This window comes from Canis lupus, chromosome 13 (assembly GCF_011100685.1).
Source record: "Canis lupus familiaris isolate Mischka breed German Shepherd chromosome 13, alternate assembly UU_Cfam_GSD_1.0, whole genome shotgun sequence".
NCBI classification, from domain to species: domain Eukaryota; kingdom Metazoa; phylum Chordata; class Mammalia; order Carnivora; family Canidae; genus Canis; species Canis lupus.
In genome coordinates this window covers 39765893-39781073 of record NC_049234.1, presented here as the reverse complement: position 1 = coordinate 39781073, position 15181 = coordinate 39765893, and the positions used below count along the sequence as shown (strand labels likewise).

General features: G+C 39.4%; 1 protein-coding gene and 1 long non-coding RNA gene across 4 annotated transcripts in view; one reads left to right on the top strand and one right to left on the bottom strand.

The window, feature by feature from the left end:
• The window catches only part of TMEM33 (transmembrane protein 33), a 37956-nt gene extending 27557 nt beyond the window's left edge, over window positions 1–10399 (bottom strand). For both annotated transcript variants that reach the window (XM_038555953.1, XM_038555952.1), the window contains exons 1-6: window positions 10251–10399; window positions 10041–10112; window positions 6157–6251; window positions 5475–5662; window positions 1316–1383; window positions 397–530 (exon numbers count right to left, since the gene is read on the bottom strand). In XM_038555953.1, the coding sequence (XP_038411881.1) occupies window positions 397–530; window positions 1316–1383; window positions 5475–5662; window positions 6157–6251; window positions 10041–10085 (530 nt within the window). In that variant the 5' untranslated portion in view covers window positions 10086–10112; window positions 10251–10399. The remainder of the gene's footprint in view (window positions 1–396; window positions 531–1315; window positions 1384–5474; window positions 5663–6156; window positions 6252–10040; window positions 10113–10250) is intronic.
• LOC111098460 overlaps window positions 10290–15181 on the top strand; it is a 28713-nt gene continuing 23821 nt past the window's right edge. For both annotated transcript variants that reach the window (XR_005368958.1, XR_005368957.1), the window contains exons 1-2: window positions 10290–11794; window positions 14471–14561. This is a non-coding gene — a long non-coding RNA (uncharacterized LOC111098460). The remainder of the gene's footprint in view (window positions 11795–14470; window positions 14562–15181) is intronic.

Sequence of the window (15181 nt, the reverse complement as noted above, 5' to 3'; positions counted from 1 at the left end):
TACATTACTTCTATAACTAAGATACAAACAAACATGGAGGTGTTGGTAGGCGACTATTAATACCAGACCATAATTTTTCTTGGAAAAAAAAATCATCTAAATAATGGCAGAATGCACTAACCTAGGCTTCCCAAGATTCAAAGGCAGCAGTTCTAAAATTAATTTTCAAAATGTTAAATGTAAATCACAAGGAATGATAAATAAGACAAGCTTCTAGGTTTACCGTAACGTCTCACGTTCTCCACAATAAAATGAAAAAATGGTGGCTAAGATCAATCTAGGTCTGCACATCAGTATCTACTTTAACAGATTTAAGCAGGATAAAATTTGAGTTAATACATTTATTATGTTCACTTAGTCATCTGCCTCTCAAAACAAATGTATTTTTATTCTTACCTAAAAAGCATAAAAACTGTAGCAGGCATCAAGAATATTTCATTACAAGCAATGAATTTCAGGATATTCTGTTGATTAGCACTTAATTTATCCAAGATAGATCTCAGCAGAGGTAAACTATTTGAACCCTTTGCCTGAAACATAAGAAAATAAATATTAGAAAGAATGAAGCATTTTTGATTACTCAATAATTTTTTTAGATAAATAGCATACCAACAAGTAATACAATTAAAAGACGATTATTTTAGAAATGGTAATATAAAAGTTTACAAATTAACGTAAAAGTGTATTTTCCTGCTTTGTTGATTTTGTGTATTTGAAAAATAAAAACACCATATATTATTTCACACACACAAAAAAATGGAGGTTATTTCTATCTAACTATAAACAAAATCAGACTACCTAGTAATAAGGTATTTGTGAATCCTTAGCTAAATACAAAGTAGAAATTAAAGTCCAATTACCGCTGTGACCAAAGAACTATGGAGATAAAGAAAAAGGGCAACACAAAGCAAACATTTGGGTATTTTAATTTAAATGTCAGTGCATATGCAGTCAATCCGCCTGGGACACTTAGTGAGGCTTAATGTTTAATCCAGGAAAAAGAAAATATTTTAGGAAAGTAGCAGTTCTGAACATTAAATGTAAAAGAAATTCAGTACACTCTACTTACCTGATTCTTAAAATTAAACAATGACAGCACAAGAGATCTACGACAACTTACCAAATAGAAAAGATATGATTAAAAAAAAAATCTATTTCAAACTTGAGAAATTCTCTGGGAACTGAGAGGTACTCTACAATACAATACTTTTAAAATGTATTTTGCAGGGAATGAAGGAAACTTTTGTGACAAATGCCAAAATGCCTTAGAACTCAAATTCATGCCAACAGGAGTCAAAAAAACAGCTTTACTTACATCAAGGACCTTTTTCGTGTATGTGGCAGCATGAAGCAAAGAGAACAACAAGACTGGAAAAATACTCACTGAAGAAAACAATTAAGGAAAATATCCAACATGTATCAAGTATTTTGTAAAACAGGCTTTGTATTATGCCCCATATAGAGCTGAACCAGCATCTGCTAAAAAGACTTGTTTCACTTGGTAACCATATGAAGTTTTTTTCCTACCTGTAAACAATTTCATTTTCTAAAGCTCACAATTTATTAAGAAAATAGTGAAAAGTTTTTTTCTATTAGATAATGAAATAATAATAAACATCTGCTATATCTAATCAAAATCTAGAACACCTAGAAGAAACCTTAAATATTTATTACAGCTTTTAACCCCACAATGGCCATCCTGGCCAGAATAATTTGGCCTTCAAATATAAAGACAGTCTCTTATACTACTTTCCTCATCACAATTGCTTAGGAAAGAGTCTGGGGTAATGGTTTAAAAAGTACTTATTCAGGGGCGCCCCGGCTGGCTCAGTCAGTAGAGCATGGGACTCCATCTGAGGGTCGTACTTGATCTCGGGATGGTACGTTCAAGCCCCACATTGCAAGTAGAGTTTACATAAAAAAAAATAAAATAAAAAATCTTTAAAAAGTACTTCTCCAATTTTCCTCAACTAAAGATCTTTCATTATTTCTTTCCTACAAGATCCCCATTATCTCAAGACACTGTTCCTATCAAGCTTATACAGTTCATAAATTCTCAACCTGTACAAGTAAAAAGTGTGTATTTGGGTTTGTAGACACTTAACTGAGAGTCTAATCAGTTTAATTACAGACATGTAGTTGAGTTCAACTGTTTGGCTTTATGTCATGGATAAATATGCATTTTCATTCAGCTTTTTGAAAAATGGAGTGTTCCAAAGACCCTATTTATCCCAATTTCTGCCAGGTTGATAACAAGAACAACAACAAAACTTGTCAAATAACTTTCATAAAATGATATAGACTGTTAGTCCACTTTGAATGGCAAAAATACATGCCCTAAAAGTATCTGCAGATTCTGGGGTGCCTGGTTGGCTCAATCACTAAAGTATGGGACCTGATCTCAAGGTCATGAGTTCAAGTCCCATGTTGGGTGTAAAGTTTACTTAGAAAAAATAATCAAAAAAATTTTTTAATTACCCTCATTTAAAAAATATATATCTGCAGTTTTTAAGAAATGAGCCATTATCTTTTTCTAACAAAAAAGCTTTCACTAACTGAAAGCTTTGCTGTGGTGGGAAATGGTGATTAGAATGCACTAGGAATTTCAAATTCATTACCACATAACTCATTAAGATCCAAAAGTGCCTAATTTCCAACTGGCAACCCAGACACTGACCTATACCCAAGGATTAGAATTTTCCTAATTAGTATCCTGACCAATTCTTCCCTGACACTTACAAGAACTAAGTAAAATGCCAATTTCCTCAGTAGAGACCATGTATAGCTTAAGAGATCCCTTTGGAACAGATGAAAGCTGCCACCCTCTCCTCTCCAAGGCCACTGTAAAATTCTGTTGTTTCTTCAATAGTTAAATTTAAACTCCAAAACATATCTTAATTTGAAGTCTATTCAGTAAAGCAATGCAGGTAATGAAAACAACCCTGAATGGACAGTCAAGATACCTGGGTTCCAATCATGGCTGACACTAACTTCACTTGCTAGACCACTTTCATCAAAGCTCGATTTTGCTCCCTCTCCCCTGCTCACTCCCCCTGCCCACAATCAAATAAATCTTAAAAAAAAAGGGAGGGGAGGTGTCAGGGTGTCTGAGTGGATTAAGTGTCCAACTCTTGATTTAAGCTCAGGTCATGACCTCTGGTCCGGTTGGGTCATAGGATGGAACCTGCCTCCATGCTCAGCAGGGAGTCCAGTGGAGATTCTCTCCCTCTTCCCGTCCCCCTCAACTCATGCTCTAAAATATTTAAAATGTAAAAAGCTAGTTTTTTTTTTTTTTTTTTTTTTTTTTATTTATGATAGTCACAGAGAGAGAGAGAGAGGCAGAGACACAGGCAGAGGGAGAAGCAGGCTCCATGCACCGGGAGCCCGATGTGGGATTCGATCCCGGGTCTCCAGGATCGCGCCCTGGGCCAAAGGCAGGCGCCAAACCTCTGCGCCACCCAGGGATCCCAAAAGCTAGTTTTCTAATGAGTGTTTTACCTCTAACATTCTATAGTTCACAAATCCTTGATAAGAGATTCAAAACTTAGCTTTCAATGTCGCTTTTAAACTATTTAGAAAATAGAAAGGGTGAAAAGTCTACAAGTTAAACTCTAAGTACCTATCCCTGTTAGAGCAAGGACAGTATCACCTTTGTAAGACCAAAGAACAGAACACAACTTTGTAACATGACCCTGGGATCACCTTCATTGACTAACATAATACTCAAGTGCTTTAAGAATCAGACTAGTATTTCCTATCAGTTACTAGTTTAGACTATTTCTACTACTACTCCCCAACCTCCACCCCTAACGTTAAGAATTTAAGGAACAGGAAATCCTTAATCTTCAACATTCCCATAGAGAAGGGCTAGCAAATAACCAATTGCACAGAACAGGAGAGAGGCCATCTTAAGTGGTCATGAGCCTCTTTTAGCATACACTCAGGATTCACTCAACAAAACTCACTGACCACCTGCCATGTGGACTGCTTCGTCCTGGTACAGACAGAAATACCTCAAAACTATACCTAAGTGTTACTCATACATTAACCGTAGATTAGGTAAACCTGTTAGGCCAGACAGACCTTACCAGCTTTACTATGCACTTGCCAATGTGGCGTCAGGCCAAGTTATTTGAAACTCTTAGAGCCTCAGTGTCCTCATCGAATATGCTGCCTGGGGCTCCTCTCCTGGGTGCTTCAATCGGGTACACTCAGCCTCGGCCTTCGCGCAGGTCAAGATCTGAGTCCTGGGACCCTGCTCCTTGGGAAGTTGGCTTCTCCCTCACCCCACCCCCACTCGCACGCTTGTGCTCTTTGGCAAATAAATAAAATCTAACAAAATTTTTTTACTTTTTTCAGTGTTGCGAGGATTAAGTACGTCAGATTTGTATATGCTGACAAAATAAGTACTCAAAAAATTTCAGTTACCTATTCTCTTTTCCTTAAGACTTTTAAAAAACCTATTTAAAATTGGATACTTCACAGAGAAAAGTATTATTTAAATAGGTAATATTTAGCCCTAGGGACACATTTCACTGTGTTTTCCGTTAGCTGTAGCTATGTATACACACATATTGTTTAGGAGTAGATCAGGATGTATCAGACATAGTCAAGAATCCTTAAGAGCAGCACTTAAAGCACAAAACACTTTCTTGTGGGACACAGGGACCACAGGGGGACAGTAGTATTAAAATGATCAAGAAATTCTGGTCACTCTTTTGCCTCACAATGCACATTAGCACATCAAAGGTCCTACAGTAAAGAAATTCAAACTGTTTAATCTAGTGCTTCCCAAACAAAATAAACTGCGACTTTCCTCCCCAGACTTTCCTCCCCAGACTTTCCTCCCCAACCCGACTTTCCTCCCCAACCCTCCCCACCTTTTGAGAAAACCTGTTATGGCCCAACACACTTTTGAAATGAGATTCCAAATGTGTTAATTTTCATTAGCTCCAAAGATTATCAATTTTCTACTCTATCCACAGTAAATACTAGTATTTTTATTATATTTATTAATTATCGCATTTTCTGCTTAAATAAGTTGTTCTTTGATGAATTTCCATTTGTTTCTAGCTCACTAGGATTTGAAAGAGCTGAGGATTTTTTTAAGCAAGACATATGGACAATTTCCCAAAGATATGAATTAAATATTAAAATAAGTCTTCCATAATCTTGTGCTTTGAATCCGAAGTTTAAAATATCCATTGCTAATAGAGAAGCTTACAAGAGGGAAGAACAAAGATACAAAATTTAAAATTCCCACATCAGCTCTTCAAATTTAGATTTCACATTTTAGAGTCAGAAATTCTTAAACTAAATCTATCTTCATTTAAATCAAGTGTCAACCACCCAGCCAACCCAGGCTTCACAGAAACCCTCCTTGCTGAACCCTTCCTATTGCAAAGAAATAACAAGAGATTCCCTGTACACTTGATAGGCAACCTCTCTGTCAAAAAGGCACAAAAAAAGGATACTTGTAACAGGGTAGGAATTGACAAAAATGAGTGAGTACAGCAGGTAGTGGCAGCTGTCTTCTAATAGAGCCTGGGCCAGGAATGCTCTGCTTAACTGGAAATGTGGTAATCTTTGGTGCAGCCTCAGAGCACTGGTAAGAGCATTTGCCAGTAAAGCACGTTGGTAAAAGCTTGCAGCTTCATGCAACCTGCAAATTACCAGAGGAGAGGTTATCCTGAGACCTGACAACTATCATGTCTCTTCCTCCTTTGTGGATTGCATCATAATTGCACAACACCCAAATCTCTTGTCAGTAGAAAAAAATTATTTGAACCTATTATACCTTCTTAGAGGCATCACTTCATATATATACCCGACTAAATTTTATAAAGCAGTCATCTTCCTTTTAAAGCAGTCATCTATTAAGTCAAAAAAATCAAAAATGAAAAAAAAAAAAAAGGAACTCTCATCCCTACACATCCGCTTTCTTTCTGATTTTCAACATGATGTCAGCTTTCACAAAGCACACAACATAAGATATTCCTCCAGTTGGTACTATTAGTGGGTTATTAGCACTTAAAGGAGACCTGCGTTTTATCTGTTCCAGAACCTTTTGCAGTTTAACGAGTCTTGCACATAAAAGGCAGTCCATAAACACCAAACAACTGAGTATCAAAGGCAGAACATCTGTGTAATACATACCCGAGAAGAGGCAGGACAAACAAAGCAGAACAGTAAACTGTGAACAAGCGAGAAAGCCACATTGCTGTGTCCAGCTTATTGGTCATCATGAATTGCTAAATTTAAAAAGAAAAATATTGTGATAAACTAAGCCAGCAAATTATCTTCCCAAGGATGAAGATAACATAGTTTTCTTCATATTCAAAATGTTTTAACAACCCCGCAGCGATTATTTAAGACCATTAAATGAGAACTCCTAAGGCAATTGTTTCGTCTATACACTCAGTAACACCTCCAAAAACCTTATGGCATTGATGCAGAAAGCAGTGGAAGTACTTAAATAGAAAAATATCAGTTGATATTTTAAAAAATAAAGATTAAAAAAGAAACCTGTGAACAGAAATGTAACTACAATTGTCTCTATTCCTGCAGCACTTATAATACTGGCTTCACTTACTTTAAAAGAACTTTAAATAAGAACTAATTGCTCTCAAGAGAACCATAATGCCTATTCTTAGAAATCTCAAATTCAAATAGGTAGGTTTCAGATCTGAGTAAAAAGCCAGTTTGGATTAAATAAACCTTACAAAGGAAAAATGTAAAACATGGTAATAATCACTCACTACCCAACTCATTAATCTATGGAGAATCTGCTTATGTACATATGACGGCCTGACATACTCTAAGTGTTCAAAATATGACCGTCAAATATTAAATAGTACCTGCCTCTTCAATTTTATGACTTCTTCATCCCCTTGGAAGCTGCCCCACATGTCTCAACCTGAATATTTCAGTGGCCCTAAATTAAACTCCCTTATACAACTCTATTCTCCATGTTTTCTATCTTTATCCTTGCCCCTGCTATGTTTGTCAAAGATGGATCCATTATCATCAACAGAATCACTTAAAATCTGTTTTCCCATTCAAAATGTGTCTTGTAAGTGGCTTTTACATTTTTTGATAGAATCTACATTAATAATTTTTACATCAACATCTAATACTGATATACATATATATATAAACGTCTATAAAGAAATTTCACAAAATAATACTTATCTTTCCTATGTAATGGATTTTGGTATTTTGTATTCTAATGTTTTAGAAAGATTTAGTGTTTTCACTAAATGGATGTCAAAACTCACTAGTGAATCGTAACGTGAAGCCTAAAACATTAAGCAGTCTAACTTAATTATCTTTCGAAAAATATAAAAACCTTTTGGGGAAAAAAGCAAGTACATTTTAAAATCAAAAGATGTTTCACCGCATGTCTTTTCAACAATATGCAAGTAATTATTCTATCCAAACCTACTATATTGTGACTCCTTTAAATTTAAACGATCACCCTAGTCAAGGGGAAGAATGAATCTAGCTTACTGTACTCAGGTTCTCCACAAATACTCAGATTTCACATCATGGTCTGAAATCTAATTTTAAAACATGTTCTTTATTTTATTTTTTAAAGATTTTATTTATTTATTCATGAGAGACAGAGAGAGAGAGAGGGGTAGAGACACAGGCAGAGGGAGAAACAGGCTCCATGCAGGGAGCCTCCATCCCGGGTCTCCAGGATCAGGCCCTGGGCTGAAGGTGGCACTAAACCGCTGAGCCACCGGCTGCCCCAAAACATGGTCTTTAAAATTGATTAGCTTAAGGACACTGGGCTGGCTCAGGCAGTGGGACACGTGACTCTTGATCTTGGGGTCATGGGTTCAAGCCCTACGTTGGGTATAGAGATTGCTTAAAAATAAAAATCTTTTTTGGGACTCTTGGGTGGTACACTCGGTTAAGCCTCCAACCCTTAGTCTTGGCTCAAGTCTTGACCTCAGGGAGATGAGCTCAAGCATGAGTTGGGCTCCGACTTCAGCGCAGAATTCGGAGCTGGTTAAGTCTCCCTCTTCTTCTGCCCTTCGCCACAGTATGCATGCATGCTCCAATGCTCTCTCTAAAGTAAGTCAATCTTTGAAAAAAAATAAAATAAAATCTTTTTAAAAAATAAATAAAATGAAATCCATTTGTTTAGGGTGTTTCTTTTGTAATAACGTGGATCATTGATTTATTCATTTCATTTTGCACTTTGTGTATCTGCATTTCAATACATAATAGAAAAGGTTTAAAAAGTTTATTGGTTTACACTTTTAAGAGTCAACAGCCCAGTCCTGTTATAAATAGTATGGGCAAAAAAAATCACTGAAATTTTGGGTGCAAACCTACCCAGGTGAAAAACTATTCACTCAGTCTCAAACTATCATGCCACAGAATACTTTTTCATCACAAAAGAAAAAAGGCGTGTTTACAATAGTCTGGTAGATGCCACTTAAACCAAATTGTCAAACTTATCTGCAATGATAAGATAAATCAACATAAAATGCTTCCTCATATATCACACACTGAAAATGATAGAATAGCATTTATGTACTATTCCTGCCAAAATGCTTGACTTGAATCTAGTCACAGGGGAAAAAACAGGCAAGTTTAATTTGAAAAACAAAGCAAGTCTAAACTCCTGACAGTCAAAATTGCATGAGGAGGGCAGCCCTGGTGGCTCAGCGGTTGAGCATCTGCCTTCAGCCCAGGCTGTGACCCTGGGGTTCTGGGATTGAGTCCTGTGTCGGGCTCCCCATGTGGAGCCTGCTTCTCCCTCTGCCTGGGTCTCTGCCTCTCTCTCTGTCTCTCATGAATACATAAGTAAAATCTTAAAAAAGAAAAAGAAAACACAAAATGGCATGAGGAAAGCCAGGGAAGTACTCTAGACCTAGAGAGTAAAGGCCAGTAAGCAGCAATGCATGCTGTGGATTAGATCCTGGATTAAGGAGGAAGCAGCTTTAACAGACAATGGAGGAAATTCAAATATGGATCGTAAAATCAGGTAAAATCAGGTAAAAACAGGGATCAATGCTTAATTTTTCCAATCCAACTGCAAAAATCGCAACAATGCCTGCACTGGGGTCATGCAGAAGAATCCTTAAGTACTCGTGAAATTAGCCCCCACTGTGGATGCAACTTATCCTCAAAAGGTTCAACAAATTTAAAAAATAAATAATTAAAAAAAAAAGAAGAAGAAAACTGTGTCTATAAATGGAAATGCTGTTAAGATGTTTAAAAAGGAAAAAAGTGGGCAGCCCGGGTGGCTCAGGGGTTGAGCGTCTGCCTGGGGCCCAGGGCGTGACCCCGGGGTCCCGGGTTCAAGTTCCCCATGGGGCTCCCTGCATGGAGCCTGCTCCTCCCTCTGCCTGTGTCTCTGCCTCTCTGTGTGTGTGTCTCTCGAGAAGCAATACATAAAATCTTCATTAGAATAATAATAATAGGGATCCTTGGGTGGTTCAGTGGTTGAGCGTCTGCATTAGACCCAGGGCGGAATCCTGGAGTTCCCAGGATCGAGTCCCACAGCAGGTTCCCTGCATGGAGCCTGCTTCTCCCTCTGCCTAGGTCTCTGCCTCTCTCTCTCTCTCTCTGTGAGTGTCTCTCATAAATAAACAAATATATAGATTGATAAAATCTTTTAAAAAAATAAATAAATAAAGGAAAAGGTAAGCTGCTCAATTCACATATTCACGGTGTTTAAAACTCGAAGAGCACTGACGCTTTGGGTACAAATTAACTAGCAGGCAGGTCTGCGTGTTACGCACAAAGTATATTCACGGAAGCCCAGCATCCCTCTTCGTAGGGACAGAAGGACAAGGTGACAAAAAGGGGGGGGGAGGCGGGGATCTTAAAAAAAAAAAAGACCGCCCGCCCCTCCACGTAGCCCCGCCCCCGCCTCATAGCCCCGCCCCCGGGCAGTTAGCCTCCCGCGGCCGGAAGCGGCCGAGCCGGCGTGAGGCGCCCGGCGGAGGAGGGCCAGGCAGCGAGGCCCGGGAGCGCCCCCCACGCACCCCGACCCGACCCGACCCCGAGCGCTCACTCACCACCGCGCCCGCCCCCTGGGGGCCGTTCGGGGCCGCATCCGCCATGGGAGGCCCACAGCCGCGTCCGGGACCCTGCAGGCGGGGAGGGAGGGGAGGGGGTCAGCGCGGGGCCGCGCCCCCGGGGCACCTGCCCGCCGCGCCCCCGAGCCGCAACGGAACAGTCGCGCCCGCGCCCGCCCCCGCGGAGCGCCCCGAGCTGCCGGGGAATACCTGCACCGCAGCACCGAGCGCCAGCCGGGCTTCTAGAAACACCCGCGAGAGGCGGAGCTCCGGAGCAATACCCGACACGGCCGGTCCGACGCCGCCGGCCCGCGGTACTGCCCGACCCGGAAGTGCTCCTTTCACTTCCGCGGCGGAAGAGGCGGTGACCGAGGCCGGAAGCGGACAGCGGCGCCTTGAGGCATGACGGGAAATGTAGTTTTCCTCCCTTCAGTTTCACCTGTCCTGCCCTGCGATTGGCTGTGCAAGTGTGGAAGCTGAGCAGGCCCGCAAAGCAACCTTTGCCCGCGGCTCAGGCTGCCAGGTGCTCCTTCCTCCCTGCCCCCTGCCAATGTCCAAGCTGCAGGGTGTCTGTTCCTTAATGTGGAAGCCTCACAAAGGTTTTCTTTCTTTGCCTTTTTCTCCAGGGGCTCACTGGTGCAAGGTTCTACCTATAAAATTAATTCTTCCCACAAGCACTAATGACACCTGCTATGGGACAGGCCCCATGTTCGGCTTGGAGGATTTGAAAAAAAAAAAAAAAAGAAATGAATATAATGAATATGGAGCACCTGGGTGGGGCTCAGTGGTTGAACATCTGCATTTGGCTCAGGGCCTGATCCCCCAGGGTCCTGCAATCAGTCCCCTCGCAGAGAGTGAATTAAAAAAAAAAAAAAAAAAAAAGACAGAAAAGAAAAAAAGAATATATGCAGATTGTGGGAAAGACAGGTAAGTAAACCAATATCACAGCACAGCGCTTGTGCAATATGGGCAGAGTCCAAGTTAATCGCAGAGAGCACAGAGGAGGGGAGTTTGGGAAGAGTTTCCTGGAAAAGGTAATTCTGGCCCTAAATTTTGAAGGACAAGGAGAAGTTGGATAAATGGTGGGGGGGAGCGGGGAGGTCGGGATAAAGCAACAGAAAGTTCATGAAGCAACAGGGCAGAGTCAAGGAACTAGCTGAGTGTGACTAGGATGTATGTGTTGGGGGGTAGGGGTGCGGCTAGGAGAAGTGGATTGTAAAAGATGTGGGATAAAGAAGCAAGTTATAAGGATTAAGGAGAAAATCTGAACTTGACCTTGAAATCCAGGGAATCAGAATACAATTTTAAGCAAAAATGGATTTAGAACAATCAGTCTGGCAGTAGGTTAGAGGATGATCAGAGGAACAACCTAAAATTCAGGGGGTTACGTGGGATGTTTTACATATATCTATATCAATATCTATATCTTTATATAGAAGAAACGTCCAACCTCCATGGCAATCCTGGTGTAGTCAGTCGCAGCGGCAAGTCAAATGGTGCCCTCTTGAAACCTTGTAAACTTCAGGGTTTTTTTTCCTTTTTTTTTTTTAAAGATTTTATTTATTTATTCATGAGAGATACAGAGAGAGAGAGGCAGAGACACAGGCAGAGGGAGAAGCAGGCTCCATGCCGGGAGCCCGACGTGGGACTCGAACCCAGGACCCCGGGGTCACGCCCTGTGCCGAAGGCAGGTGCTAAACCACCGAGCCACCCTGGGATCCCCAACTTCTGTTTTTCTAAGGTCACTACCCAAGGTCAGGTCCTCATGATCTATCACCGGGATTATCTAAAACGCCACCTCCACTGCACTCCTCACATACCATTTACTCCATATTTTTATAGCACTTATCATCTCTTAACACTTCTTACAACTTGTGTGCCTATCAGCAGTGTGTGTGTCTGACCTTGAACTGCTATGCCAAAATATCATAGGTTGGGTGGCTTAAACAACAGAAATTTATTTCCCACAGTTCTGAAGGCTGGAAAGCCCAAGACCAAGGTGCTGGCACATAGGTTTCAGTCTGAAGCCTCTTCTCTTGACCTTAAGTGGCTGCCATTTCATTATGTGCTCACATGGCCTTTCCCTGGTAGGGAGAAGGAAGGGAGAGAGCTCTCTCTTCCCTTTTTTAATAAGGCTATGCCATTTCATTGGTAGGGTCGCACCCTTATACCTCATTTATACCTAATTACCTTCTAAAGATGTTATCTCCAAAAAATAGTCATGTTGAGGGTTAGGGATTCAACATATGAATTTTAGAAGGACACAATCCAGTCCATTGCAATATATACATATGTGTAGTACTGATTTATAACAATCCTTTTATGGGACGCCTGACTGGCTCAGCAGTCGAACATGTGACTCTCAATCTCTGGGTCATGAGTTCTAGCCTGAAGCCTACTTAAAAAAAAAAAAATGCTCTTATTACAAAAATACTAACCTATAAAATGTCTTCCTTTATTTTTTTTATTTTTTTTTATGATAGTCACACAGAGAGAGAGAGAGGCAGAGACATAGGCAGAGGGAGAAGCAGGCTCCATGCACCAGGAGCCCGACGTGGGATTCGATCCTAGGTCTCTAGGATCGCGCCCTGGGCCAAAGGCAGGCACTAAACCGCTGTGCCACCCAGGGATCCCCTAAAATATCTTCTTTTAAAGTCCATATAACCAATTGGTTCACACAACACACTTGTTGATTTTTACTGAACTTTTGTAACCAAAGCAACATATTGTTACTATTGCTAAACCAGCATAATTCCATGAATGTTGTTTGATATTTCTGTTAAGCAATAAAACGAAAGTGAAACAACATGAAACAACAAAGACATATAGTGAAACTTCATTCTTTGAACAATGATGTGAACAACTTCTTTTCTGAATTGAGTAATGTTTTTTGAATACTGGACAAATATCTATTCAGTTTTTTAATGCTACTCACAATGTTAACAGCTACAGACACAACACACTTTTAGGTTTAATCTGCATCAACGTTCTCCCCATAATTTTAAGTCTAGACAATCAACAAAATAATAAATTGAGCCTTGATTGGCAATGCTTGCTGGTGTTGCCATGTTGTAAATACCCCTACCGTGACCTATTTCAAACCATCAACATGGAGTCACTGAATGTGAAATTAGGAAGAGATGTGCATAACACAACATTATATAATATTTCCATCATGCAGATACAATAGACATAACCCCAAGGGTATAAATAATTATAAAATATAGTAAAAATAATTAAGAATTAGTGAGTTCTAAATGTTTATTATCTTTTTTTTTTTTTTTTTTTTTTTTTTTTTTTTAAGTAATCTCTATGCCTAGTGTGGAGCTTGAACTCAGGGCCCTGAGATCAAGGGTTGTATGCTCTACCAACTGAGCCAGCCACGTGCCCCTATTATCTATTTTTAGTATAACTCATTGTAAATTTATACCCTTTAACTTTTAATAATGGCTGTGCTTAACAACCAGCTCACAAAATTCTAAAAAATTTAACAATCAGCTCTTGCAAGCCAATATGAGCTGGCTCCAGTAAATTAACTGCATGCCTACTCAAATGTCTGTTCAGTCTCACTGCCCAGTAACACTATCACCAATCTCTCCTTTTTCCATCAGAAAAATCCCTAATTGAAATGCCTAAATATATTCCTATTCTATTAGAGAATTTATTTAATATTTTATTTTAATTCCAATTACTTTATATTTTCAAAGTTCTTAAGTTTCAAGGAAGCAAACATGAGAAACTTAACAATAGGGGATAGAAGAATGGGGAGGACTTTTGGTTGATAGCTTCTTTTTTTAATATATATATATTATATTATATATATATATAGAAGTTCGATTTGATAGCCTCTTTTTTTTTTTAAGATTTCATTTTTAAGTAATCTCTACACCCAACATGGGGCTCGAACTCAGAACCCAGAAATCAAGAGTCTCATGCTCTACTGACTGAGCCAGCCAGGCATCCTCATAGTCTTACAAATATTCTTAATTAAAATATAATATACAACTGTTCATTTTAAAAATAAATACATTAATAGCTGGTCAGAACATAATACCAATAATAAAAAGACTCATCAGTGGATGCTAAACCCATTGGGTGAAATGTTGATGGGGGACACAGTTCCAAAGTATTACTCTAGATATTTTTTTTTAACTAATTACAAAAGGAAAAATGAATCTTTTCTGAGAGGCCACATGACAGTTAAAACCTAAACCAGGAGATCAACTTCAGTATCACAGATATAGGGAGTTATCTTTACAGAGTCTCTTGATGTGACACAAAACCATATTCACAACATTCCCTATAAGAAATTTTTGGCGGAATATTTATTTTTTACTTTTTATTTTTATTTATTTATTTATTTTTTGCGGAATATTTACCCTGAATTTAATCAAGCCCTTCTAGACCTAACTATCAATTTATATTTACAGAAAACTTACGGAGACAAAGTAAAATAACACATAAGACAAGAATAAAAATGTGAGATCTTCTACAAAATACCTGGTCTGGACTCTTCAAAAAGTGAGTATCACTATAAAACGTGGGAGAGCTTTTTCAAATTAGAATGTATAAAGTCAAAACAACTAAGTGCATAGTTTGTTTAGATTCTCAATTGGGAAACTGTAAGAAATTTGAGGGCCATTATAGACATTTGATTATGAGATGGGTGTTAGATAACATTACATGGTTATTGTTAGTTTTTTGAGGCATGTGGGATTTAGAAGTCAAGTTCCAGGGTGTCTGCAATTTACAGTCAAAAGTTTTAGTAAAGGGCAGCCCGGGGGGCTCAGCGGCTTAGTGCCCGCCCTTGGCCTAGGGCATGACCCTGGGGTCCCGGGATCGAGTCCCACGTCGGGCTTCCTGTGTGGAGCCTGCTTCTCCCTCTGCCTATGGCTCTGCCTCTCTCTCTGCATTTCTCATGAGTAAATAAATAAATAAATAATCTTAAAAAAAAGTTTTAGTAAAAGAAGGGGAACGGCAAGTCAATGGCGTCCAAATATGGCACCCCAAAGTATGGCACTTTGCTATAAGGATTATTTTAGGCTGAAGGCAACTCGGAAGGAACAGATAAAAAGGAAAGCTCTCTGCATTACTCCTACTTGCCTAAAATAGGACATAAACTGATAAAGTTGTTCCCCCTC